The 26,759-nt window shown below is 42.6% G+C and overlaps 3 protein-coding genes across 4 annotated transcripts; 2 read left to right on the plus strand and 1 right to left on the minus strand.

Annotated features, from left to right (window-relative positions):
• The first annotated feature begins 8,035 nt into the window (after nt 1-8,035).
• On the plus strand, nt 8,036-14,582 carry LOC108107603 (LIM homeobox transcription factor 1-beta). Of its 2 annotated transcripts, none has more exons than XM_017215168.1 (3): nt 8,036-8,973; nt 12,957-13,832; nt 13,891-14,582. In XM_017215168.1, the coding sequence occupies exons 1-3, from the start codon at nt 8,268-8,270 to the stop codon at nt 14,148-14,150; spliced, it is 1,842 nt and encodes a 613-aa protein (XP_017070657.1). In that variant the 5' UTR covers nt 8,036-8,267; the 3' UTR covers nt 14,151-14,582. The 2 variants fall into 2 exon arrangements, with proteins under 2 accessions (XP_017070657.1, XP_017070658.1); XM_017215169.1 differs by having other exon boundaries at nt 12,960-13,832.
• Nucleotides 14,583-14,988: 406 nt separating this feature from the next.
• LOC108107682 (U6 snRNA-associated Sm-like protein LSm2) lies at nt 14,989-15,613 on the plus strand. The gene is made up of 3 exons (XM_017215271.2): nt 14,989-15,073; nt 15,136-15,203; nt 15,278-15,613. Exons 1-3 carry the CDS (start codon nt 15,071-15,073, stop codon nt 15,492-15,494), a joined length of 288 nt encoding a protein of 95 aa, XP_017070760.1. The 5' UTR covers nt 14,989-15,070; the 3' UTR covers nt 15,495-15,613.
• A 1,733-nt stretch (nt 15,614-17,346) lies between these two features.
• Nucleotides 17,347-26,147, minus strand: LOC108108108 (gonadotropin-releasing hormone receptor). The gene is made up of 5 exons (XM_017216017.2): nt 25,166-26,147; nt 20,706-20,889; nt 20,443-20,648; nt 19,180-19,331; nt 17,347-18,827 (listed from the first exon to the last, which is right to left on the minus strand). The coding sequence occupies exons 1-5, from the start codon at nt 25,955-25,957 to the stop codon at nt 18,395-18,397; spliced, it is 1,767 nt and encodes a 588-aa protein (XP_017071506.1). The 5' UTR covers nt 25,958-26,147; the 3' UTR covers nt 17,347-18,394.
• Between the last annotated feature and the right edge of the window lie 612 nt (nt 26,148-26,759).

The raw sequence follows: 26,759 nt of genomic DNA on the forward strand, positions 1-26,759 counted from the left end.
GCTGGCATCGCATTTTTTTGCCCTGCTCCTTTTTTTGGCCACTATCCTGGTGCTGCCAAAAACCATATCCTGTGCGCTATTTGCTTTCCTCGATTTCTATTTGCGCCCCAGGCGGTAGTGTGTGTTAGCCAGCGTGTCTGTGTTAGCCAGTAGTGAGCGTGTGTGCTAGAGTATTTCTAAGTATGCCGAGCATGTAGCTTTTGGTATTTATGACTATTGTCGGAAAGCAAATATTTGTCTGCAGCGCATAAAAACAACAGTTAAGCGAACGGGCTACGTATACGGAATATGTATGAGATGTATCCTGTGTGTGTGTGTGTGTTAGCCATGTATTCGTATTTTTTCTGGCCATTTCGCCATTGCTTTCTTTCTTTCCTGCACTGGGAATAATAAAAACAACTCCAACAACCACAACAAGTGGTAACAACGGAAAACTACTACCGAAAGTGACGTCGTTGGTTCGCTATTTTTCCCTTCTTTTTTTTTTGTTGTTTATTCACTCTTGGTCAGTATTTTTATGCTTCTGCATTTTTATGCTGACCTCAAGCTGGTTTTTGGCTTCTATGCGGGTTGGTTGGCTATGGCCATTGGCCATATTTGTTGAGAGGCAGATGGCTTGGTTTTGGATTGCCAATGGTTCGAGATTGTTTTTGGTTGATCTGTTCATGGGAAGTATAGGGTTTTAGAAGCATGGAAAAGTGAAAAATGTTTCATAAAATATATTTTTTGCTAAGCCAAAATCAAAGAATAACTTACTAATTGATATACCAATAGAATTATTAACTAAAATAACGTTTTGAAGACCTACTATTCCTATAAAAAGATAAATATTTTCTCATAAGAATATGTTATTGCAAACATGTTTATAATTCCAAATCAAAAATCAACCTAAAATTGACATCAGCTTAAAAGATCTCATCCAAGATAAACTCTCAACTGATTTGCACTTTTCCCGCGCCCAAGTATCTTTCATCATCACAGCCCATGCCACCCAGGGTCATAACGATTGTTTTCAGAGCCCAGGCAATGCCCTTTCCCTTCTCATTGATGCCACACACTAAACAAACCTCGAAATCGTTCCCATGGGCCGGATCACACACAGTCACACACACACACACATTCGAGGGGACAGATTGAAATGACAACTTTTAGTATCGGAGATTGGCCATGAAGTACGGTCAACGGCTGGGCGGGCACAGATGCGATCCATATCCGTATTCGTACGACGGCAATTTGTGTAAATATTGAAACGTTTGTGAGCAATCAGAGATTGTGCGGCTGATTGGAGTTGCCAAACTGGAAAGAAGGACTCAACTAGGGGGAGTCAACAGGGGGAGGATGCTGTTTGCTGTGAAACTTTCAAAAGGACGACTGCCCTGTTTGCCACCCATTTTCCCATTAATGTCACAGCAATATAAACTATTTGCCAAGACTGAATTGGTTTCGAGTAGATTTTCCCACCAGATAACCATTGTCAAATGGTTAATAAGGAAAATTCACACCAATTGGCTGACTGAGAAAGATCTAATGACTGACCACTGACCCAAGAAATGCGCAAAATTCAAATATTTTTCAAATTAAACTTAAAACACTTTGCCAGCCCCCAATTTGTTGTTGTTCTCCGCTTTTTGGCATAAACGCTTTTTACACTTGACTTCAAATCGCTCAAAGGACGCGTTTTATGCGTTTGCGTTTTGGCCAGAAACGAGATACAAAAAAAAGTAAGGGAGAAGGGAAAGCAGCAGCGAAAAGGGAAGCCAAGGAAGGAGATCCAAAGTGGGTGTGGGTGTGGCTCCAAATGGATGACTGGGGGCATTTGTCGGGTTACGCATCAAAGCGCCCGTATGAAAAATGGCCAAAGCGCGATACGCCAAATTGAAAGCAAGAAAAATATGGCTGAAATGTTGCTTTTTCAAACGGCTGGCCAACTGGCTGGCCATGATGATAATGCTGCTGCTGTTGCTGCTCCCGTTTTTCCAGCCAGAGATGGAGCTAGCGATGGTGCTAGTGACGATGATGGTGATGATGGCGATGATGCCAAGCCTGCAACTGATGATGGCGCCCTGCCAATGATGAATGCGCCCAAAGCCCGTTCGCGCTCACATTCCGCGTTCTCAACGCAAATGAAATTGGAAAATGTTCTGGCAAGCAAAAAGAAAATTCTACCCAACGCAAGGTGGGGTGGGTCCATAGGGCAGCTTTATTTTCGGAAGGGAGATGGGAAAGCGCGGCCGGATCGGCGACTAGCAAAATGAAAAATAGTCAAGCAGAAGCAGCACGCAAACAATTTGCGGAACCATCGATACTGCGTGGCACAGTGCAGTGGGTAATAGTAACTTTTTAAAAATTAATAATTTAATATATAATATTTCTAAAAATTAAATAGGTTGTCTTATTTATTAAGAAATTAAGTTAAATATTAACAAAATAAAACCATATTTGAGTTATGAAATCTAGAAAAATCCTTTATCCTCTTCAAGAGAGAAAGATTATGAAGTGTGCTAAGAATTCCACTTGGAAACCTTTCTTTAATCTTAGAAAATATATAATATACCAACTTTATATACTTATTTTAACCTACAAATGGGCTTTATCTATGTTTTAATTACAGGGTGGACCATGTAGCGTTTGCTTTTTGAACTATCGATAATTTTGACTTTGACTTTTCAAATGTCATTGTCAATGTGTCAGATATTTAGTAGAAGGTTTGCGGCTTACGAAATGGTTAATTTTTATAGCTATTTTAAAACGCAAATCTTCCGTGGGCCACCCTATATTATTTTTCAAAATTTAAATACCAAAAACTATAAACTGTGAATCACAGTGCCTGGACAGCTTTTGACGCTGGCCATTTGGAAATATAAGTTTTATGGCTTATGCTGGGCAGCCCTCTAAACACGCATAACACCCCCTGATGCCCCCCGCCCTCTGACCCTTGGCTTCAGCCTCCGCCCCAAATCTCCGGCGTAGCCAGTCACTGGCAGCTGAGCAATTTATTGCCGCTCCAGCGCACGCCAAATGAATATTGGTTTCGGTTTGGCCAACTGGGGAGGTTCTATTTGATTTTGGCTTTAGCGTATTGCCAATATTTGTATTTGTCTTTGGCGTTTGTCGTTGCCCAAAAACTTCAAAGTATCATTTTCATTTTGACAGACAGGAAGGGAGTTTCGGGGGAAACAGAGGAAAGCTTTGGTGGCCCACAGGCGCTTAAATATTTTGGGTAAAGTGAAAAAGGGAACATGGATTTTGGCCATCCTTTGGCCACAGATTGCAGTTCACACAGAATTCAAAAATTTCACACCATTGCACCAAAATGTTTGTTTTGTGCCCTGAAATGCAAGAATGCACAGATCGAATGTGATTGCCAATGTTGGGCTGATGGGTTGACTCATTCTTCCCAGCCTCATTAAATCCCAGCTATGGTTTAATATAAACATCTTGTCCACAGAGCAGGGCTCTGAACTCCTTTCGATTCCGGATTATAAACAAAGCCTGAGACCAAAATCCAAAGACAAATAAACCGCAAATAACCAATAATAAACAGAGAATCAGTGGGAGTCATCATTGGCCATTCCCATGTCGGATGAGGAGTTGGATTTAAGAGGTTCGAGATGTGGGGCATTAACAAACAGCACTAAAATTGACATTGAACAAACAGGGAATATTATTCGAAAAGACAGACGATATTCAAAACTAAATTGAGCACATGCTGCGCCACTTCACAGTGCCAGCCTCTCTCCACTCGAAACTCGACTCAGGTCCGTTTTTGGACTGAGTTTTGGCTTTCCTGCGTGTCATCCAGATCCTGCATGTCCTGGCTATGAGTGAGGCGAGACAACATGTCTGTCAGAGCCTGCTTGCCTGAATGCCTGCCTGCCTGGTCGCCTGCCTGCAACCCAAATTCAAATGGGAGCTGGAGGTTAGAGGCTGGAGATGGACACGGGCGGAGGCTGTTGACACAGATCGGCACACAAGGCTCAAGATTATTGGGTTGAACTGCACTGGAAGAAATAAAATGGTTATCATAATATGTTTGTTTGTCTGAAAAACTGTCTTCATAAATTCAGGTTCTTAGGTAACAAAGCTAATAGACTTAAGACTGGCTATATTGTACTGTATATTTATATAACAGTGTATTTGAGCTACATCGAGCAGAAAGCGAAATCTAAACATCTGCAAAATTACGCGCATAAATCCTTTAACACTTTTTCTTCCGCCTGGACACTAGACAAGCCATTGTTGGGGTTGCATTTGCCACGCGGGGCACCGTCAAATTAGCCCACTTCAGGGTCGATCCTGCTGCGCGCCCTCCTCTGGTTCCTCTCTCTCGCTCATTTCGCTCAGGACTCATTTCTCATAGCGGGTGCAGTGCAGCAGCATATCTCATGTCCATTGTTTACACACTTCAGATTTGGTGGTTGGGGGAGGCAAATGGGAAAGATGCACGGAAATTAAAGAATATTAAGAAAGATGTTTAAGGGCAACTTATTTAGTGATATTTCTTAAGAAAATGTCATACCAAAATCTTGTATTTAAAAGAGATTAAACAATGTTTTTGTCTTCAAACTAACCCAGAAATAGCTATAGTTTCTCTCCGTGTAGTAGGCGCGTGTAGTGTTGACAGTTTATGTATTTTTCACAGTTCCCCCTCAGCAGCTGCAGTGGTGGATGGTTGTCCATGACTATATCTAGGGACCCGATCCTAGTAAAACCCCCGACTGGCTACCCTTGCCAAAACAAACAATGACACCACCCGCCCCATCTGGGCAATTTCTCCTTGACTGGCCGCCAATAGTCGTTGAGCTGTTGAGTTAGAGTAAATGTTTCCATCTAATGACCCCTATCCCTAACCCAGTTCTTTCTTCTAGATGGTGGTCCCGAGGTCCTGAAGGCATATTTTCAAGGAGTCTTGTGCGGTTCCTCCAACTGGGTTTCTTTCTTACCACTTTCCAATGCCAATGTCTATGTTGGCCCGCCGCCCTTCATGCCTCTTTAGCGCTTATCATGCTCAAATGGTAATTGAAGGGCCATACAAAAACTATTTATCCTGAGGCTGCCGAGCGTGCTCCTTGCTGTTGTAGTTGTTTTTGTTGTTGTTGTTGTTGCTGTTCTTGTGGTTATTCAATATTACTCACTCGTTGTCCCTTGATAAAGGGCAAAGGGAAGAGGGAGGGAGGGGAAACAGACAATGGATGCATTGAACCCAAACCCGAATCAGAATCTGAATGCCAAACCAAGGCAAACCCAAACCCAAAACCCTGGCCCTACCCTTTGCCATTTGTTTTCATTTTTTCGTGGTCGATGTTTTATTAAATTTGTTTCCAGTGCCTCGGCATTATCCTCCCCTTTTGCCCTTACCCTTTTCGATTCCTGTTCGACGACCAGTTTTATGACAATTTCCACTTTTTGCCATTGTCGATTTGATTCTATTACCGCTCTCGGTTTTTTGTCTGCCTGTTGTCGAACTTATCGAGTGTTTAATGTTGTCATCATTATGCCGATTAGTAAGTGGAAGGGGAGTTCTATGGCCTGGGCGAACACTCCACGTCAAGGTTAATTGAATTTTCGCTTTGCTGCATTTTTACTGTTGCTATCGTCCAGATATGACCGGAAAATATAAGCCAACTACTCGTATATCTATAGCTATATCTATATCTTTATGTGGGCCAATAAACCATAATTTCGCCACAGCAGTGGCCATTGGAGTCTAGCCATGAGATGACCCTCGCCATTAACGTTATCTCCTTGATCCCCCGTCCAATGGCTTTTACGGCAAAGGATTAATTATGCACACGCCTCCGAATTTTTGTCGATTGCCGTCATAAAACCAGGCCATTTCGAGGTGGACTTTGGCTGAAAAAGTTGAGTGAATACCGTGAAATAGCCGTAAATGTTTTATTTTGCTATCGCTGGCTGGTTGACGGTCTGCTTTTTCATGAGAAATTACAAGAAAGAAAATTTTACTTCCGCTTTTTCTGGTTTTCCTGTGATCATATAAGAGACTTTCAGGCAGGAGACATTATAAGAGATTTCTGTATGGTTCCTTTTTTCTATTTCTATAGAAAAGTTGTCCAAGCCACCAATTTAGATTCAGATCTCGAAAGTATCCTTCCTAAACTTCTAATAATTGCTTTAAATTCAGCGCACACTTGGCACCGACTTTGTTTTGTGGATGGGAAAACGGAAAACATTCGCTTCAATTCCGTGCAGATTGAAGGAAAATTCGTGCAGCAGATACTATTCCGCTGCTTTGTTATAATTCCGCAGCAAGTGCGCACATTGCTACAGCTTCGTTGGCCTTTGTGCCAGTCGAATTCGGTAAATAAAGTTTTCAAAGTTGCACAAACTGCCAGAGAACAACAACAAATCCAGAGAGGTGAAGTGAACCGGAGCATCTGGAAAGCAGGAAAAACAAGGCGAAAAAGAAGCTAGCTAGCCATGCCAATTCCTTGTACAAGTGCCGCTCGATGCCAACAAGTTTTGCAAAATTCTCCCCACTTGGCCAACTGGCAACCATCGGCTCCTTTTCTGCCAGGTACGTACTACGTATCCATCCTAAGCCAGGCGCAAGAAAAAAAGGCTGGCAGCCCGCTGAGCCAAAGCCTAGTCTTAAGCCGAGGACCAAACATGAAGTTACCAGGAGGTGGCCCACAAAAGGGAGGCCAAGAAATCCAGCTTCGACTCCAGAAGTAGCGCCAAACTTTTATGCACAGCACCATGTTTGGTTTGTCTTTCCAGCTTCCGCTTTTCGTTCTTACCGCTCGACTTGTTTCCTCTGTTTTTTCTATGTGTGTGATAGTATAAGTGTAGGAGTGTAAGTGTGTGCGTGTTTGCGTGGGCGGATAGTTGGCTTTGGCCTTTTTGGGGGCAACGGAACGGGGACTTCGGCCGCCTGGTTGCCTGTCAGTTGTCGGTTGCCTCTTGATGGCCATACAGGGTGACATTCTTAGTGGCGCTTGGAGTCTAAGGAAAAGAAAATAACTTAGAAAAGTCTTAGCTTTTGGAAAAACTATCAAAATTAGTAAAAAACTAACTCTAAGCTTTTAATTTTCATCTATTATTATTATTAGTTATTTTATCTGCAAAGATACCTTTATGCTGATTAGCAAAAAAATATTTAACCTTTGGTTTTAAGTCCTTAAAGACCCCTTATTAAATTACTTTCTCAGGATTTTAAGGAGCACCCTTTCCCATCTTGTTTATCGCCAACTTTTTTCACCCGCAAAAAGTAAAATGCAAGTGCAAAAAAGCGCAAAAGAAGACAAGGCCATTGTTTTTCTCTGCCTCTGCTGCTGCTGCTGCTGCTCTTGTTGTTGTTGTCGTTGTTGTTGTTGTTGCTGGCATTCTGGTCCAGTCGTGCCACTCAAAGCGCCAACAGCAGCAGCAACAACTCCAGGAAATTGTCGCCGTTGAGCGGCGAACACGCCAAAGTTGCCGCGAGTGCAAGTGCAAGTATGTCTTTGTGCCCCAACGGCAGCAGCAGCAGCAGCAGCAGCAGCAGTAGCACCAACACCAGCAACAACCAGCAACATTCAGCAGCAACACGCCCCCTGATGGCCGCCCAAAAACCAACTTGGTATCGAATTAAAGCCAAGACATCAGGGAATATAAGAAAAGACAAAAAAAATCATACACACTTCCCCTGCGCACATGCGCAGTGGTGGAAAATGGACGCCGGGGAAATCGTCAGCCAATCACAATGAAGCTGAGGTGTGGCCTGCGATTTCCGAGGGATATCCTCTCCGGCAGAATTTCCCTCGCTGCTAATAATCACTTGAGACATGCGCAGAGCGAAAGGAGAGGGGGTTGCTGTAACCCTTGCACCGGGGCAACCCCTGGCGTCACGTGCAACAGCAACGGCAATTGCTGTTGTTGTTGCTGTTGCTGTTGCCGCGGGGACATCGGCAGTTGTTGCTCCGTTGCTTTTGTAAACAGGCGCAGGCGCACTGCGCGGGGGTACATTTCAGCTGGGATTTTTTTCGCCGTCGACGGAAGGGCAAAGTGAAATGCTTTGATTTCGCTGATGGTTCGATCACACGCCAACTGACAGCGAACGCGGCTGGTTGTCCTCGCTCCCGAGAAAACGGAAAAACAAACCGAATCGAATCGAGAACAGCATATAGACGAAGTGAAAATAAGCAAAGACTAATCGCTGAGTCCTACTTACTGTGTGTCGCGTGTGTTTTTGTGTGCAGTGGTGCATGTGACCCTTGAAAGACTCGAAACTAAAAACTGAATAGTGTTTTGTTTGTGGGAACTTGTATAAGATGCTGGAGTTTTACCCAATGCCCACGAATCTGAATCCAGTCGGTGGCAGCTTGTATTCGCTGCAGCAGAATCATGGCGGGGCACGCTTTCTGGACAATCCCAATCCTGGCAGCATGACACCTAACAGCAGCAGCAATTCCCTGCACCTCAGCAACAGCAACAACAATCTGCCAACTAGTATTTCCGGCAACAATAGTACCACAGCAACGGCTTCATTAACGGGCCAGCAGCAGCAGCAGCAGCACCATCAGCAGCAGCAGCATCAACATCAGCAACACCCCCACCAGCAACATCACCAGCAACACGCAGCCTCGACCACGCCAGTGCCAATTAACAGCTGCCCCACGCCCACAGGACACAGCCCCCTCAGCAGCAGCAGCAGCAATAATAACAACAACAACAATAATAATAATAATAGCAACAGCAGCAACCTTAACTCCGCCTGCAACACATTAACAGCTGCTGCTGTTGCTGCTGTGGCAGCTCCATCGGCAACAGCAACCTCAGTTGCCACCTCACAATTAGGTGGAGCAGTTGCTGCTGCCATTGCTGCTGCTGCTGCGGCGGCTGCTACCTCTGCGACAACAGCAACATCGACGGGACCCGCGGCAACAGGAAACGGAAATGGCAATGGTGCCACTGCAGCAGCAACGGCCTCGGCAGCAGCGGCATCCAAATTGTCTGCCGATTGTAGTGGACGCACAGGTATGTTCCAAAAGTATTTTGCACCGGCAGTCGAGGCATTTACCGGCTCGTCCGTTTCTGGGGTTTTCACGCTTTTCGTTTTTGGCATAGTTGCGTGTGCCCGGCCTGCGGGTCCGTAGCTCCGTGAGTCCAAGTTGGTTGGACGAGGCTCCAGATTGTGTACGACCGACCGCCCACACCTGACTATGCCGTCAGTTTGCGTGCGATTTTCTTGGATTTTCTGGGGCCGAAGGAATGCTTGAATTTTCTTTACGGGTAAAGTTTAAGTATTTATTCGAAAGGTGTTCGTTCGTATGGGCTTTAAAAGTTGTGGGGCTGGCCTTAAGCCTTTTGATTTTAAATATTTAATCATCTGCTTTTTGTTTAAGATATTTTATAGTTTTAAGTGAAGTCTTTCGGAAAGAGTTCTCTTGAAAAAGAATAAAAATTTAGCCAGAGATATTTTGCAGTGCTAAAAAATGTAAAGCCATGGCTTCAAGGTTTTGTGGTTTTAAAAAATATTTACTTTTCTTACTATTTAATTAATATTAAAATCAAACTATGTTTGTTTAAGGACTTAATTAAAACTCACGTTTTAGCACTATAAAAAGAGTCAAACCCAACTTTTTGTAAATGAATAAAAATTGTTTATATAATTTTTCTGCGAATTGATAAATTCACAAACGTAATTGTAGGATTTACATAAGTTGCATTAATTATTATTATGTCAATATAATCCTACCACTATGTTTGTTTTATGACTTAATTATAGTTCAGATTGCAGCATTCTCAAAAAGTCAAAGCATTTTTTGCAAATTAAATAGCCAGAGGTAGATTTTCAATTTAAGCAGGCATTGATTTCAATTTGTTTTGGGCCTTCGAAGGGCAGGCAAATAAAATGAACAATTTCCTGCCCAAACGTACAGACATTGACAGTGGGCAATAAATTATGAATTTTCGATGTCGCACACATGTTTTGGGGATAGTTTAGTGGGCGGATGTGTGTGTGTGTGGGAAGCTGGGCGAAAGTATTTCCAAAAGTATGAACGCAAGTTGACCACAAAATAATTTTGACAATGAACCTGTCTGACATCCGCCCGGCCAGAGGGCGTGGTTCGACCAGTAAAAGGCTATTAAGGCTTGCCACATCCTCCCACTCATCCAGACACACACACACACACACACACAAACTGATGCGTCGGCATGCAGGCAGGCACACATACACACACACATTAGCTTTATACGACAGCCTCAAAATAGGCAACACTTTTCAGCTGAGCTGCAACGAAAGTGTTGCTGGGAAAACTTTTGCGAATTTCCCTCCGAAATGCAAAGTGTGCAAACAATGTGTGATGCATATGCAGACCAGACCTCGTCCGAGGCTAAGTGGATTGTGTTTTTGGGTTTTTTAGGGGCTCTCATCCACCACTCGTTCACCCATAAATGCTCTTTTGCCGGCAAACTTTAGATTTGCCTATGAAATTTCTATTAATGCCTGAATTCTGCCATTTGCCAATGCCAAAATGGCTGCAAATAGTTTCCGTTTCCGTTTCCACCATCTGCCTTTCGCCCCCTCTCCAAACTCTACTTTCCTCGGCAAACACTTGCCTGTCGACTGCTAAACTACTATCAGTGCCCCCACACACTTTGCCGAGGTCGAGGAATTTCGAATGGGCGAGCCTTATGGGTCGGGGATTGGAGGAATTGGAGGGTTTGGAGGGCAGACCACGGAAATGAGCACACTCAGTGTCAGGTATTCCACCGACCGTATCAGCATACATATCTGGCTTCTGCGGTGGCTTCAACTTCGCCCCGTCTCCAGTAGGTGTGCATTTGTGTGGCGGAAGTATGCGCCATACGCATAGCTCCATGTCACTTTCCGTTCCAGATACACTGAAGTAAATTTAGCTTTTGCTTTAGGATTTTAAGATTGTAACTAATTTCTATAATTCTTAGAGAATTTAAAGACTTATTTGCTTCTAATTCCCTGAATAATTATAGTTTAAGGCAAAGACTTTAAAGTTATCTTTCTCAAATCCAGTGTAAGAAAACCACACTTTGCTTTTCCATTTTCCTTTTTTCCATTGTGTAGATAACACCTACTAGTTTTAAACAGCCAGTTCGTCAGTCATAATTAAAGCTGTCCCATTATGAGCTGTCTGTCAACGACGAACTGCTGCCAAAAATCTGCGTGGCACGTGGACTGGACTCCGGTTAGCGCCCGAATTAATGCCAGAAGTTCGGAGCTGTCTCCTCAATTTATCTCCATACAACGCCTGCCTGTCAATGTGTCAATAAATGCACCATATAGTCCGACCATCGAGGGGCGCTCGTCAGATAAGCCCCCTTTATCACCGATAACGCCGAGGACATTAGTTGGTTATATATTTTTTCAGTTTTTTTTTTTTTTGTTTATCATCGAGTTGATTTTGGATTTATCTGCTGTTTAATCTATGTATTTGACATGAGTGTGCCGCACTTGTTCCAACTGTTTGCGCTTGTTGTTTGTTGATTTTTGGACAAGTTTTGCCAAGGCCTGAATGGAAAGACACCCAGACTAGAAAAGCCCAAACAAACTCAATGAAGTTTCCATTGTTGGCTGAAACAAAAAACAGAAAAACGAAAACAAAAATAGTCGAAAAAGCATTCATAAAACTGCAGCCAAATGCCATAAATTTCGATTAGATTACACAAACGAAATCCCGTCACAATATCGATGCTCAAAGCTCTAGAAAAACCGGCAAAATTCAAAACGCAACCCCCCTCTGGTCTCTATCAAATGATTCATCCGTTTTTTTTTTTGTTTGGGGCTGCAAAAACCTTTATCGGCAATGCGATTGGATATGGATACTGCACAATGGGAAAGGACTGCAAAAAAAACCAGCCCCGAGGACATTGTCAACTTTCTGCTGCACTGGCTTAGCTCACAAAGCACTGGGTGCCCCTCTTATAGAGAGATTTTCGTCCCTATTTCCCCACTATACCGACTATATATAACACACGCACATCTGCATAGATATAACAGCAGAGAGTGTGTGTGTGTGTATGGGGACGCCATTGTGCCAACCATAAATCATGCACATTTTTCTGCCACTGAGCCACAGCCATATAATATAACACTCCACTTCCACAGTTCCCTCCACTTTTCCTCGCTTTTCCCTCCCGCTTTCCACTTTTGCCCCAACTCGCTGCTCATTTTTCAAATGCTTCCATACATTTTTCGTGGCGGTCGTCATATATTTTTTATGTTTACTGCAGGCAGCTTTTGTTGTGTTTTCGGGTACTACTTTTTATGACTGGTTTACAGTTTCAAGAGCGCGCGTCTACGGGAGGATTAGGAGCGTTCTACTTTGGGAAAGGGAAGCTGACATCCAGAACCTCCGTAATAGGACATTACCATTTCTTTAAAGAGAGTTTAGGGATTAAGTTTTAGCTTAAATTTGGTGGCATATTTGAAGTCAATTGAGTCATTGTTAGGGGGTTACTCATATACAGATTATCGAGGTGGATGTTCAATAATACCAAACAAATACGGAAAACTTTACGTTTCAATTACGCATCAACAAGCTCTCAATACAAGCTGTTGCAATCGAGCGACAGATAATTTTTTTCCTTGAAGAGTTTCTTTCTGTTTTTCTCCAAAGTGCGAAACAGCGAACGGAAAGACAAGAGAGACGTTGAAGCATTTTCACACGATTCGATTGTCAGCGCGGTCCTTGTGCCATTGGCAGCACATGTCATGATAATTTCGTAGCGACATGTGCTGCCAGCACGTATACGCCACGTACGCCCATCACCGGAGGTTACGGGGAATAACGAATAAGCAGAGCTACACTTGGGGAAACAACTTTCAGCACTTAGAAATCTTCTTTAGAAACAAAAACATAGCCGTTCATTAAGATTTAGATATAAACCACTTTTTCTCTTAGTGTATAAGTTGACTAAAATCGATTCAGTGACTTACTAACGCAACTTTTTCTCCCCTCAACTTCTTTCATCCCCAGAAGTGGGCCACATCAAGTGCGAGAAGAACTTCGAGCTGTGCGAGGGATGTGGCCAGAAGATCCACGACCGTTTCCTGATGAACGTGGGCGAGGCCAACTGGCACGAACAGTGCTTGGCCTGCTGCTACTGCGGAATGCAGCTGCACCACACGTGCTACGTTCGCAACTCGAAGCTCTACTGTAAGATGGACTACGACCGCCTGTTTGGAGTAAAGTGCTCCTCCTGCTGCCATGCGATTCTGCCGCAGGAGCTGGTGATGCGACCGATTCCGAACTTTGTCTTTCACCTGCCCTGCTTTGTTTGCTACGCCTGCCGCTTACCGTTGCAGAAGGGCGAGCAGTTTCTGATGCGAGATGGTCAGCTCTTCTGCTACCGCCACGATCTCGAGAAGGAGATGTTCTTGGCTGCTGCTGCTCAGCATTGTGGTTTTGTCGGTCTGGATGAGGATGATCTGTTGAGGCCAAGGGATGGGCGTAGGGGTCCAAAACGACCTCGCACCATCCTCACTTCACAGCAGCGGAAACAGTTCAAGGCCTCCTTTGATCAATCACCCAAGCCATGTCGCAAAGTCCGCGAAGCATTGGCCAAGGATACTGGACTTTCAGTTCGTGTGGTGCAGGTGTGGTTCCAGAATCAGCGTGCCAAGATGAAGAAGATCCAACGCAAGGCCAAGCAGAATGGTGGTTCAGGCGGAGGCTCCGGCAGTGGGCGTGGCACGGGAAATTCAAGCGCCACCGATGACAAGGATAGCAACGAGAAAGAGGAAAAATGTGTCAAGCAGGAACTGGGCGGAGATAGCTCTGGGTATCTGGGCGGTTTGGACAGCACTTTCGCCAGCCAGCCACTGAATCCCAACTTGCCCTTCTCACCGGATGGTAAGTTTTTTTTAATTTCAAAGAAGAGGATAAGTCCTAATTATTTGTTATTTTACAGACTATCCGGCCAACTCGAATGATAGCTTCTGCAGCTCAGACCTTTCGCTAGATGGCAGTAACTTCGACCAGTTGGACGACGACGCGGACTCGCTATCTCTAAACAATCTGGAGCTGCAGTCAACGAGCTCATCGGGCAACCAGCACTCGCACTCCCACTCGAATCCCCACGACATGCTGGCCAACCTGAACAACAGCCTGATAAACCCCATCGACAAGCTGTATCTCATGCAGAACTCGTACTTCAGCTCGGAGCATTAGAGGCTACGGAGGCGATCGATGGATAGAGACGAATTTATTAGCGATAGAGTGGCTGGCTCCGATCGGGAAGGACATCGTGTCCTTGCTGTTACTTTACACGTAGCGCGTAGTTGGCACCTTCCGCATTCGAGCATTAAGTTGGAGTTGTAGAACCAGATACAAGATACATGAAATGTGATTTTTTTAAGCTAATTGAAATTTTAAGATTCATGGCGATTTGAAAGTGGCGGGCCGTACATTTTGTTGTTAGTCTAGACTCTAGAGGCAGAAAATGTAGAACACCCGTAATGGTAAAATGGTCAATGTGCCCCCCTTTATGTTTGTAAATAGATTTAACCACCCGAGAAAATTGTTATTAAATGTAATTTAAAAGTCAATAATTGTATTAGCAAGTGCAATTTAATCTGTTCCCCTAAAATATACATCTTAACCGAATTCTTGCAAAAGTCTCTGTGTTTTACTTTTTTATTCAAGTAAAATTTATGGGTAATGCCTTTGGCTAAAAATATGGTTTTAATTTAATATATTTTTTAGCTTGTGAATCGATGCGAAAAGTGGACGCACAATCAAATTGATAAATAATTTATATCTATATGATATTATATTATAATAAATTGTATATATTTGATTATTAAAAAAGAGGGAAAAACGCAAATTCTAAAAAAAACTGTTATTCTCATTTAAATTTTTAAATCTAATTTTTAGCCGCGCACTTGCTGTCTGTCTAATGCTCACAGCTACAAAACAATACCAACGGCAGCACTAAAGCCTTGCCAGACGTGCAAAAATATAATCAATGTAGCCATTCTTTCTCTGCCGATATCTATCGATATTTATTGTTCGCTCACGCAAGGCTGCCAGACCGGTAAAAAGTCACCAAAAACAACGCGTTCTAAAAAAAATTGCAATAAACAATAACAATGGTGAGAAATTGGAATTTCTAAATTATTTAGGAGTTAACATTTATATTTTGTGTATTCCCCAGTTATTTTACTCCTTCTTCAAGTCGCTAGTGGGCAAAGAAGTTGTCGTGGAACTCAAGAACGACCTAAGGTGGGTCCGGTTTCTTTACCGCTTTACCGGTAAAAGTGTGAGACTTAACCATGACTTTATTTTTAATTATATAGTATATGTGGCACGCTGCATTCGGTGGATCAGTACCTCAACATCAAGCTGACGGACATCAGTGTTACGGATCCTGACAAGTACCCGCATATGCTGAGTGTGAAAAACTGCTTCATCCGGGGCTCTGTGGTACGCTACGTGCAACTTCCGGGCGACGAGGTAGACACCCAGCTACTCCAGGATGCAGCAAGAAAAGAGGCCGTTGTGAGCACGAGATAAGGATACCATTACCTACAAATATCAATACCACTAGAGCTATCCCATAGTTCGATAATCTGCCCTAAAAACTAAGTGAATTGTTGTTAAAGCAAAACCAATAAGAGGAATCCCCGCAAGAAGTCGTTGCGTTATTTACGGTCCATCAGTTTTTGATGAGTCAGTCTTGAGGTTTTTCAAGCCTGCTCCTCCTTCTACACATATATGTATCGGGTTTTATCGCTCCACGGTTGAATGAAGCATGTATGTCTGTAGGTTGTGGGCCAAAATTGCGTCATGTTGATAATGGCCCATAAATTTGTATAATTGTTGTAACGATGTCCTGATGTCTTTGTGTCTTGTCTGCACATCACCAGATAGATACTTAAGCAGGTTCCGGAATGGGATGTATTATAGGACTATATGTACTTGCACAGCCCGTTTTACGATTGCTATTATTGCCCGGCCCTCGAATTCAACCTTTTATCCCCAATAAAATGGAGGAGTCTGGCGGAATGCTTTTAATTTCTGGACCTCGACCCGCTCGTTAAGTGCCTCCCCGTCCGTCATCGAATTGCTTTGTTGGCCGGAATGCGTACTTAAAATGAAATACGCACTCGTGGAACACTTTTGGCCCTACATTTTGCATTTTCATTTCGGAATAGCCCGAACTCGCGTTCTAAACTTTGGCAGTTGGGCAGTGGAACCTGACGGAAAATCAAGCAATCAAAAGTTGGGGTACAGGGAGAGAAAAATCGTCAAGATTTTAGTTTTTAAAATATTGTGCCGCACACTGTTGTTCTTGAAAATGTTGAAAATGGGGAAACTCATGAGAAAAAGTCTTGTTATTCATAGGAAAATTACTGACTTTGCTTGGACTTTAAAGATTTTTGGTCAGTGTGGCAGACTCCAAGCTCGTCTGACTGCGCATAATTGAAGGGCGAGTTTCTGCGGTGGGAAGGGGCCGTCGCCGCCACCCCAGCAGAGTCCATCTTTCATTATTTGTGGTAATTGGGTTCCCGTTTCCGGCGCAGCTTCCAAATTCAGGACGCATTTTTGGGCGCATTGTTCGTCGGCTCTCTCTAAAAATTGTTTTGCATTTGGGCCAAAAACTTTTCTAGGGGAATGGATTTTGTATTTTTTCGCTGGCGGAGGGAGTAGGGTGGAGGCTGTCATTGGGTAAGGGCAATAGTCCCCGACCAAGGCCTATCGCGATGGGCGACCTCCGCCTGTGACGCCCATAAAATTTTGTAATATACCCGTGCTCGGGGTGGACGTGAGCCCCAGAGGATTTATGGAGCACAAGCTTGGCACAGCTAGTTCATCAACGTGTTGAGCTGTGCGTGGCTTGGCGCGTAAAAGTTGGCTCGTAAAGTTTTGCAAGGATCATTCGGGTTTTATTAAAAAATAAACTATACAAATTTGACACAGATTATTTATACATAAGTACGCGCCGAAGTGCGGAGCACATGAATATGCAAACGGGATGTGGGATAGATGAGCGTAAACATGCGGCATTGTGGAAATTTAACCGTCCCGCCGGAGGATTCGCCATAATGCAGTGGAATCCTGTAATGACATATGTGTGTATGGCTCCTTCCTTCGGAATGGCCAGAAGCATCCGTTCCTCTCCAGGGACCTTTCGGCCAAATTGAATTGTGGTGTTCACTGTAATTCGTTTAAAGTAAGTCCCGACTTCGGCTCTGGCTTCAGCTTTAAATTGATATTTGCAGTGTTGGTCGTAAATTATGGATTCCTTTGGGAGAGTGCCAGTTGCAAGGGGAAAATACGATTCAGAGTGAGACGACCTTGAGGGTTTCGAGAACAGAAATCAACAGAAACTAATTGTAACTCAGGAAATAATAAGATATGAACATGAATTTGGATATAGTTGGTAAGTTTCTTAAGTTAAATCAAGAATTAGAAAATCTTAAATTTGTAGGCCTTACTTTTAATTTTTTGAACTTGAACTAATTTTATTCCAATATTGTTTTATATAATAATTTTAACATTATTTAATTAGTTCTATCTCCGAAGATGTGGTAACCACAGTTTCTTGGCAAAATAATGCATTTATATATATTTACAATCTTTATGTTTACCCTGTTTTTGGCTGTTTATTTTTTACACAATTAGACAATTGATTTCTAAGTAACTTGGTTAGGAAAACAAAATGGAAAACTTATTAAAATTAACTTTACAAAGTTGCCCAGCTAGTGAGAGAAACTCATTTGAGGTCGTATATATTTATTACCCAATCAAATAATCAATTAAGCTGGAATTGCATTTGAACTGGCACTGATTACACTTTGATTATAATTGTAATTAGTGCACTTTATGGGCTTACACTAAAACATACTTGCAAACTGTTTAAGATGTTAAACATTCACAACCTGATTTGTTGGCGGAATTGGTTTATTATTACTTTATGTGAAGTAAATTAATTATATTTCTATGAATATTAGATTAAACTTTAACTACTTTTTAACTCCTGTTTAAATAACATAAAATTAATTGAAGTGACCTTGAGTTTCTGCCAGTGCAGGGCAACCGTTCCATACAGACTAATTCTAATCCTACGCTACTCCTAAGCACACCCATTGTGTTTGAAGACTTAACTCTCGATTAGCATTATCTAAGCACAAGTTGCACGCGCCCTGGTGATCTGATCATCGACGCCTCCGATCTCTGTTTCCTCATCGCATTGGCCATGGGGAATCTATTCCCGAGGACCACTAGGATCAAATCCTCTGGCAGTCGCCTTACTGCACTGGAAGCTCTTGGAGTTCTAGCTGCCGTCGCACCAGCTCCCTGCTCAGGCAATGGCAGCAGGAGCAGGCGTCCTCCGTCGCCACATCCGCATCTGCTGTTGTATACGGTGCATCCGTTGTCGCCAACGCTGCCGCCGCCATCGCCAGCTGCTCTCACACACTCGACACCCGCTCGTTGTTGTCCAACAACCCACTAGCCACGCCCACGCCTACGCCTCCCCTTTGGCAATCGTAGCTGAGGACCAACGTCGAGGGCTTATCCTGCAGCAGTAGCCGTTGCTGGTGTTCCTGTTCCCTTAGGCAGCTGGGATGTCGAGCCAGGAGTGCTGAACCTTTTCTCATTAGCTGCGGCGTTGCACTGCTGGACACGGAGCCACCCGAAGTTCCATTACCAGGGCCCACATGCAAAAGGCCCACCTGCTCCTTGAAGGGCGCACCACTAACACCACCAGGTCCGCCTGTGCCATTGCTGGAACTCCGGTAGTAACTCTGCTGGCGGAAGGTCCGCATCTGACGGGAACTGCCACCTGTTCCGTCCACCTGCGTCACCGCTGTCAGCATGGATGGAGTGCGCTGCGAGTCGCCCCTAAGGATGGTGAGTGGGCGGGGGAATGGACGATGAGGTAAGGTGATAAAAACCAGACGGAAAAAATTTATCAGTTTATTGCCAATCATTTTTTATGTACTTTTTTGCGGTATCAAAACAATCATAGAAGTGCGAGAAATCATATAAGCCACAAACTGAAATTTATGATATAGTTTAAGTGTTAATAAATCAAATAAAACAAAGCTAATTTAAAATTGAGATTTCAACTATCAACAACTTGTTTAGCCGTCTTAAACGTACATTTCTTTTGTGAAAGGTTACTATTTTGATACGGAAAAAGTTAGAAATTAAAAGTTAATACTACTTATTTTTGCCCAAATACCTCACTCACCTGTTTAGGCTGTAGGCATTGTTGTTGCCACCACCGCCGCTCGACTTGCCTCCTTTGCCAGGACACAGGTGGAAGGCGCCGTAGATGAGCGGGTTGACCAGGCTGTTGGACATCCCAAAGAAGAAGATGGCGTCCTGCAGATCGTCGCCCAGCTGCAAGCAATGCGGAAAATTCAAATTAATTTCCCCATTCAGACCCTTTTTTGGAGCATGTTTTTGTTTGAGTGGGCAGATTGTGGGCGTTTTGTGGTTGAACTGAGTCCTGGCCTCCTCAGGATACCCTTTTCTTCAAGAGGATTTTCGAATAGTACCTTAAATGAATTAATTCCACACCACTCTTCTCCTGTTTTTAAAAAAAAGTTTCCTACATGATGAATTTCAGCAGAATTCAATGAAAGGAATTTTCTATGAAAATGCATCCAATCAAGGCTAACATTCTTATAGTCTTGTTTTAGATTCGGAACTTTAATTAACATATCAGTGCTTTTAAAACTTAATTTCCAAGACTTTCATTATTTACTAACTTTAAACTGCAAACAATCTTTTTAATAATTTGAATATTTAAGTTGATTAAAAAAGTAAGCATAAGTAAATACGTATACACATTTCCTATTAATTTTATATATTGGCAACAGGAGTTGGTTTTCCTTAAGAACCTATGATGACAAATTCTTTACCTTTTCCGGAAAAAAAATCTTCCTGATTAATCGTTTCCCTAAGCTTTACAGGATGCTCAGGCGGTGGTAAGCCGACCTTGTGTTTTTCTTTTTTTTTTTGCAATTCCCTCTTGCGGAGGCCATAATCCTGTACCTCGGCCAGCTTTTACGGGCAATCTCTGGCAAGTCATCAAAGTTGGGACGCCGTGTCCGCCGTTAAAGGAGAAATTGCGACCGGCCGGTCGGGTGCCGTAACGATTAATTAAAAATTGAGCATAAGAAATCATTTTTATGTGCGTCGGCCCGTTGAAAAGCGTGGAAAAGATTGTGGCCCTAAACGGATTTGCCATCTGCGACTAAGCCGTGTCGATTTCCCATACCCGGCGTTTTCTTTCTTTACAACGTCCTCGAGCCGTAAATATTGAAGGGAATAACAAAGGATTCGGCCTAAACCACACCCACACCAATTCAAAAATAAACTGACAAATCGACTGCTGATTGATGTGCCTTCGCATTTAGGCGATACCAGGAATCGCTATCTGCTTGTCATTCAGTTCGCCGGAAATTTCGTTGCCCATGCCCCGGAACCTTTCGATATGAAGACTCACCCTTTTGTCCGGATTGAGGAACATGAACATAATCATCATGACGTAGTAGGGAGTCCAGCAGATGAGGAAGGCTATGATGATCACCACCGAAATCCGAAGCGATTTCATTTTGGCCTTGTGAATCAGCCTTTGGCGATTCGTTTGCGTTGGCAACTTGGCCGTGGAGTAGTTGGCCAACTTTGATCCCTGGAACATCTTTTCACTGCCTGTTGGATTTCATGGAAATTGAATTGAAGTCTGTGTTTTGTTAGCCAGAAACTCACTTGATATAGTGCGAAATGTGGACATGTAGGTGCCAAACAGAATGCACAGCGGCAGTAGGAAGGTGAAGACCAATGTAAACGTGGCGTACATCTGCTCCTGCCAGTCAGCTGTATAGAATCCGTGGGTGACGCACTGGTAGAACTCCTCCACAAACGGACCACGCGCCACGTGGAATATGAAAAACTTCAGTGAAATCCGTAAACAACAAAGTAAGTAGCGTAGGAGAAGAAAGAATTTTAAAGGTCAGTTTTATATTGCTAGGACTGATATAGTAGTAAAAATTACAGTAAACGAAATGGTAGTAGGCTTTTTGGATGGTCACCCTAATTATCGATATTATTTCGATATCTGGCCGTTAAGCTAAGATAAGATCAATTTTATTGTATTCATTCCCTTGTAGCGAGTTGAATAAAGAAGACATATAATATAAAAGCTATAAAGCTTAAATACTAAATAATAATATATGTAATTGCCTGTTACAAAATGAAGCTAAAAATAAATCAGATTCTATCACTAATTCAAAAATCTCCACATATTTTCCTAGGTAAATAATTTACATTACTGGTTGCAATGAACGAGACTGTAAATACAGACGTGTTTACATGGAAATCCATATGTGGCCCATGGTAACAAATTGCTGACGCAAAGCGACTCTTTGATCTGCTGTTCACTGGACGGGGGAAGGACTTGTGAAAGCCGAAAGGCTGCTTTCCTTGCTCGTTCTGAATAAGTCCTTAATTGAGGGAACATTTTCGTGATACTGTATTCAGTTTAGCAAAAGAATATTTCATTGTTGCACAGTTCGTTTTTGTACCTTTCTATGAAAAGTATTCCCCAAGAAAATCCCCTTTTTGGAAAAGTGTCTGGCCAGCGCTGATAAAGCAAATGTAGCGTCTTATATTCGCTAAGGATGGATGTGTCGGCGCATAACTAATACGCTAAAAGTCTTTTTATTTGCACTTTTTATGGGCTCCTTGTCGGCCGCTGTGTCAACAGCTGACCCAAATGGATAAACTTGTGGCGCATAGTAAAACTACATAAAACCCCAGGGACTAACGAGAAGCGGATAATCGTCTAATGGTTGATTTTTATTAATTTCGCACATTTATAACTTCCAAGCCATTGCCTTCGCGGAAGCAGAAGACGACGTAGCTTATTTCGAAATCCGATCCATGTAGGTCAGGGCCATGAAAAAAGAAGCAGATGTAAGGAACGATTAGTGTGGCTCTCCTTCAAACACTCAAATTGTTACTTCTTAAACTGAATGCCCCGAAGCCTAGTTCAACTTATTTCAAAAATAAACTTTTCAAGTGTTCATTCATTATTATTTCTACGTTTGATTTTCAGTAAAAACGAGCAAAAAGTTTAAACGGTTCTCTTCGTAGGAAAAACTATGCCACACAAGTCTTGAGCACTATTTGCACAAAAGTTGGCAAATTGCAATGGAAAACTTTTCATGAAGGCATCAAATGGATTCGAATAATGTATTCATTGTTGGGAAGAACTTTTAAAATTTCATTTAAAACAAAAATGCATTTCTCAATTTTATTTGGTTCACTTGTTAGGGTTTTATACCCACTTAGTTTTAATTTAAGGAAATATTAACTAGATTTACACTTTTGAAGTCCTTTTAAATTAAAAAGTGCAGCAATTTAAATATAAATACGAATAAATTTAAAGTCTGGGGAGTTTATGATCAATACAAGTCATCTTTTGATTAACTTCTAGCATTCTGTGACCTCAAGCTAATTGGCATGTTGACATAGAGTTTCGAACTCATGTAACTAGTGACTGCCAAAATTTAATTGATTCTTGGAAAATTCTAATTTCACTCCCTCCAATTAATATTTTCCATGTATTGTTGTCACAATTAAATTCACAAAATAACATTCTTGAAGACCTGTGAACAAACTTGTGTCTGACTCTATTATGTCGAAGTGTTTTCATTGTGCCAAGTTGGGCTGGCATTGGGTATTATTGTGTCAGGGAGAGTCGTTGTGTGTGCCGTAGTCCCTTTTCCTTGAGGCAATGGAACCGTAGCCAAATAAATGCTGTTGGTGAAAACATTTGTTGTTTATTGGCAGTCGAAGTGAATTTTCATTTCGCTTTTTTATTTGAAACCAACGAGCTCAGCGGTGCGTCTCATATTGGATTCGATGTGGCTGCTTACCGACATGTGCTGGGTGGTGCATGAACGTGTGACACCGGAAAAGTTGTCCGGAAAATTGTTTGAGATGATTCCCTTATTTTTTGGCTCTAACGTTCTTGGTCCCACTGACTGACTTGGCCACGTCACGTCTGTAAGCCGCATAAATTTTATGTCGCATGTTCAATAAAACGAAATGAAGAAAGTTTCCCCGGGACAGTCATCTCGGGGGCCGAAAAGTGGACCATAAAATTTTGGCATAATGATTGCAAAGTTTCTTTTAATTGGGTGACAGTGGTCCTTTAATTATGTAACAATATTGGCGGTCAGCTAAAAATGGATTTCTGCAATATGTCACATAACTTTTGATGCTCCTCGTAACGAGCTGAATGAAATATTTACACCTAAACTGACAGTTTACCAAAGTCCTTGAGACTTTTGTTAAAAATTCAAACCAATACATTGTGTCCATTTTATTATGGGTTTGTCTGGAGTAAAAGTCATCGTCATTGACCCCAAGCCCACTTCAAAATCTGTCAAATCTGCTACTCAACATTGAGTGGAGAAAAATAAACATCAGAACGTAATTAGACTTAACATTTTTTGCGGCATTTAAACAAGTCAGACACTTTTGACAAGCCGACACGCACAAGCTTTCACACCCCCCAAAAGCCCACACAAACATTTTGGCACGAAGTGTGCAAACATAATCTCGCCTCGATTTTGGCAGTACGCCGGTAATTATTGTTCCACGCCATATATTATTCAGATACAAGAAAACACGGCTCGCGAGGAATGGCGTCAGTTTGGTTAGCTCTCCTAATGAAATGCGTTAAATTATAGCATACATTTGAGAGCGTTGCTGGAGGAAAAATATGGGAAAACGTAGAAGTTGCATAAGGTGGGTTTTGGGGAAAATTACTGCTTTCACGGAAACTTTCCTTTGCTTTCCTCTTCTTGTAATCCCAAGCAGTTATCTATTTTTGGAATCTCTTAGGTGAGTGATTTGGTGACCCAAAGGTCAAACCTTTGTGCCCACTCGATTTTATGGCAAGCCAAACACTTTAGACGATATTCATGAATCGGGTCACAAAGGAGCCTGGCAAAGTTTTCACTTCCACTTTTCAATCAAACTAAATTATATCCAGTCTCCTTGGCAACTTTGAAGTGGTCTTTTCAAACTAATTACCTACCTTAGTCACTGCCTCAACTTAAGTGACCCGGGAAGTTGCTCCTCCGAGGAGCAGTCAGGAACACGACACTCCAGCCTAGATTAGCTGAATTAAATAAATGAACGGGCCAAGCAGGAGCCTCACCCGGAGGCCATAAATCAAGGACAGGCCAGCGAATCAAGTATGAAATCGGGCTGAAAAGACACGCGGCATATATTATACAATCAATGTGCCGGAACTCTGGAGCCGAATCCTAGAACAAAGCGAGGGATTCCCATTAATGCAGTCCCATTCGAGCTTATCCGCCAGCTGACAGTGGGAAAAAAAAGAATATATCACCCAGCCTGCCTATCTGCACACAATGAATCGGGAATATGAATAATGTCTGTCATCAGGCAGACACTTGTCCCGACCTTTTTTTTCCGATTGTTGGTTTCCCAAAGGAAAAAAACCCTTTTGTTGGTCCTGGCATCCAGGGTTCGATTGGCCGACCCATCCGGACGCCCAGGCACGTGTGTGTGGGCGTGGCAGAGGCCTAAAGCCACATTTAGTGCACACTTATTGTGCGAAAGGCAATCATTTTTAATGTCTGCACACATTCTGGCGCCTACTCAAGACTATTTGCGCCCTGCCACGGGGCGTATGCGTGTTATAAAGTAAACATATTACTTCAACTTCATCAGCACGGTGGCAAAGTGATATGGAGTGGGTCGTCCCTGATCCCCAGCTTTAACTTAGCGTAATGGAACGCCCTCTGAAAGCGATTGCAAGAGTGCCAGATTATTTTCATAAGCGTGTGTCCTCATGCCACTCATCTCAGAGATTCTTTGACGCGAAATGCCTTCTGGTGAGTGCCTTTTTCTTGGAAAGAGATCAGCTGCAGACGCTTTAATTCTTGCTCTAAGGTACATATATTTTAAAGGGAAAAGTATTTAGAAATTTTCCATTAAAAAATATATTAAAATGCAGAAATATTGGTAGGACCCCTTTTTATTATTCTTTTGTTTTTTCTCCCCTTCTGCTTGGATGAGTTTTTGCATTTTAAATAGATTTTTTTTATAAATTCAGGAGGTCTTTAAAGCCATTTAAATGAATATATTGTGATATGAAACTTCAATGGCATATCTCGCAGTGCACTTACCTGTGGCAAGCTGAGGACCAGCGACAAGATGTAAGTGCCACCAAGCAGGCGATGGCATCTTTTAGCCATGTTGAGTGACTTCATCGGATACTTGACCGCTATCCACCGATCCACGCCGATCAGCACTAGGACATAGGTGCTCAGGTAGAGGCTGAACATCTGGAAGAGCTTCACCAGCTTGCAGGTGAGCTCATTGGCCAGCCACTGGACCGTGTAGCACCAAGCTGCCTCCCCAATGATGCAGAACCAGGTGACCAGGACATCGGCAATTGACAGATGAAACATCAGCGAGTAAATGGCACTCCACGTGTGCCTGGAGTTTCTCCTTGAAATGCGGGTCTTATAGATATTCCAGATGGTCAGCAGGTTGCCCAGAAGGGAGAAGAGTGCCATCACTGCCAGGACATACACCTTGAGTAGCCCAGAACGGGATAACTGGGGGGCGTGGTCCATCACGTGCTCGGGAACCTGTTCGGCCATCGGTGGGGATTCATGACGACTATTTGTGTGTGCCAGCGAGGAGCTATTAGCGATCGCAAAGGCGGGCAGGGGCGTGGTGCTAACACTCAGATTGACTATATCCGTGGCCACGCCCACACTCAAGTCCATCATATTGAGCGTATAGTTGATGATTTCCGGAGCAGCGTTAGCCACCAGACGAGTAAAGTTGCCCAATGTTGACCAATTACTGGCCACCTCGTTGTCTGTCTCCAAATCCATCGAAGCATTAGGGACGGTGGGCAGGCGACCAAAGGAGGCCGTCTGCTCCTCCAAGCCCCACTCGTCCTCCATTTTGGTTAGTAGCTCTTCTTCTTAATTAATTGATTTTTTCAGTTTGGACGGTGGTTAAGGGATAGGTGCTTCCATAAAGGCAATCAGTTACATTCTGATTTCTTCACTCAGGCAATGACCTCAAATGCATTTCTCCATCAATTTTCATTCATCCATCATTGATTCATCCAACATGAATATAGGTTAAGACTGTTCAAACTGCAAGTAAAGGGAAAATAAATAGACTTCATTATATTAATTTCATTTTGGAATATGAGAATCTTAATAATTATATTTTCCAGGAAAACTTTTTCATGAAAAAGCCTGGGAAAAAGGTAGATTAATTCAATATTTAAAGCTTCTGAGGAATACAATCTTCCAGTTTCCATAGGAACAAATAAAACGTTGCACCCGGAGAAGGATTTTAAATTAAAATTATATTAAAAATGCATTACTTTCTGCTTTTCTCAGAAAATGATTTGTTTTTCCATTTATGTTAATGTTTTCCTGTTCAAACAGAAAAATACGTGCTTAAATGAAAATTAAAAGGTGATTAAAATCTACTTTTGCCATGCAATCGCTTATATAAAAGTCAACTTTAAGCCGAGCATTGTAAATTCAATGAAAAAAATATCCATCATATGTTGTTAAAGTCTTTCACTCAGCTGTCTTGTTTATTTAATTGTTTTTAATGGAAATATTGATTGCCTAGGTGCAATTTATTTAAAAATTTAGTGAGAATGATAGGAAAGTCGATACGCAAAATGAAAATCCTTTTAACAACCCATTAGTCATGGCAATAAGTCAGAAGATTGGCATTACA

Source organism: Drosophila eugracilis, unplaced genomic scaffold (genome assembly GCF_018153835.1).
Source record: "Drosophila eugracilis isolate 14026-0451.02 unplaced genomic scaffold, ASM1815383v1 contig_2088, whole genome shotgun sequence".
Classification (NCBI taxonomy): Eukaryota; Metazoa; Arthropoda; class Insecta; order Diptera; family Drosophilidae; genus Drosophila; species Drosophila eugracilis.

Excerpts from the sequence above, each read along its gene's own strand:
- LOC108107682 (XM_017215271.2), top strand. Across the intron at positions 15,204-15,277 it reads GAACTCAAGAACGACCTAAG|TATATGTGGCACGCTGCATT; the intron begins GTGGGTCCGGTT and ends TTAATTATATAG.
- LOC108107603 (XM_017215168.1), top strand. The coding sequence starts at position 8,268 with ATGCTGGAGTTTTACCCAATGCCCACGAATCTGAATCCAGTCGGTGGC. Across the intron at positions 8,974-12,956 it reads CGATTGTAGTGGACGCACAG|AAGTGGGCCACATCAAGTGC; the intron begins GTATGTTCCAAA and ends TTTCATCCCCAG. Across the intron at positions 13,833-13,890 it reads CTTGCCCTTCTCACCGGATG|ACTATCCGGCCAACTCGAAT; the intron begins GTAAGTTTTTTT and ends GTTATTTTACAG.
- LOC108108108 (XM_017216017.2), bottom strand. The coding sequence starts at position 25,957 with ATGGAGGACGAGTGGGGCTTGGAGGAGCAGACGGCCTCCTTTGGTCGC. Across the intron at positions 20,890-25,165 it reads TGGTCCTCAGCTTGCCACAG|TTTTTCATATTCCACGTGGC; the intron begins GTAAGTGCACTG and ends ATTTCACTGAAG. Across the intron at positions 18,828-19,179 it reads AATGCCTACAGCCTAAACAG|GGGCGACTCGCAGCGCACTC; the intron begins GTGAGTGAGGTA and ends CACCATCCTTAG.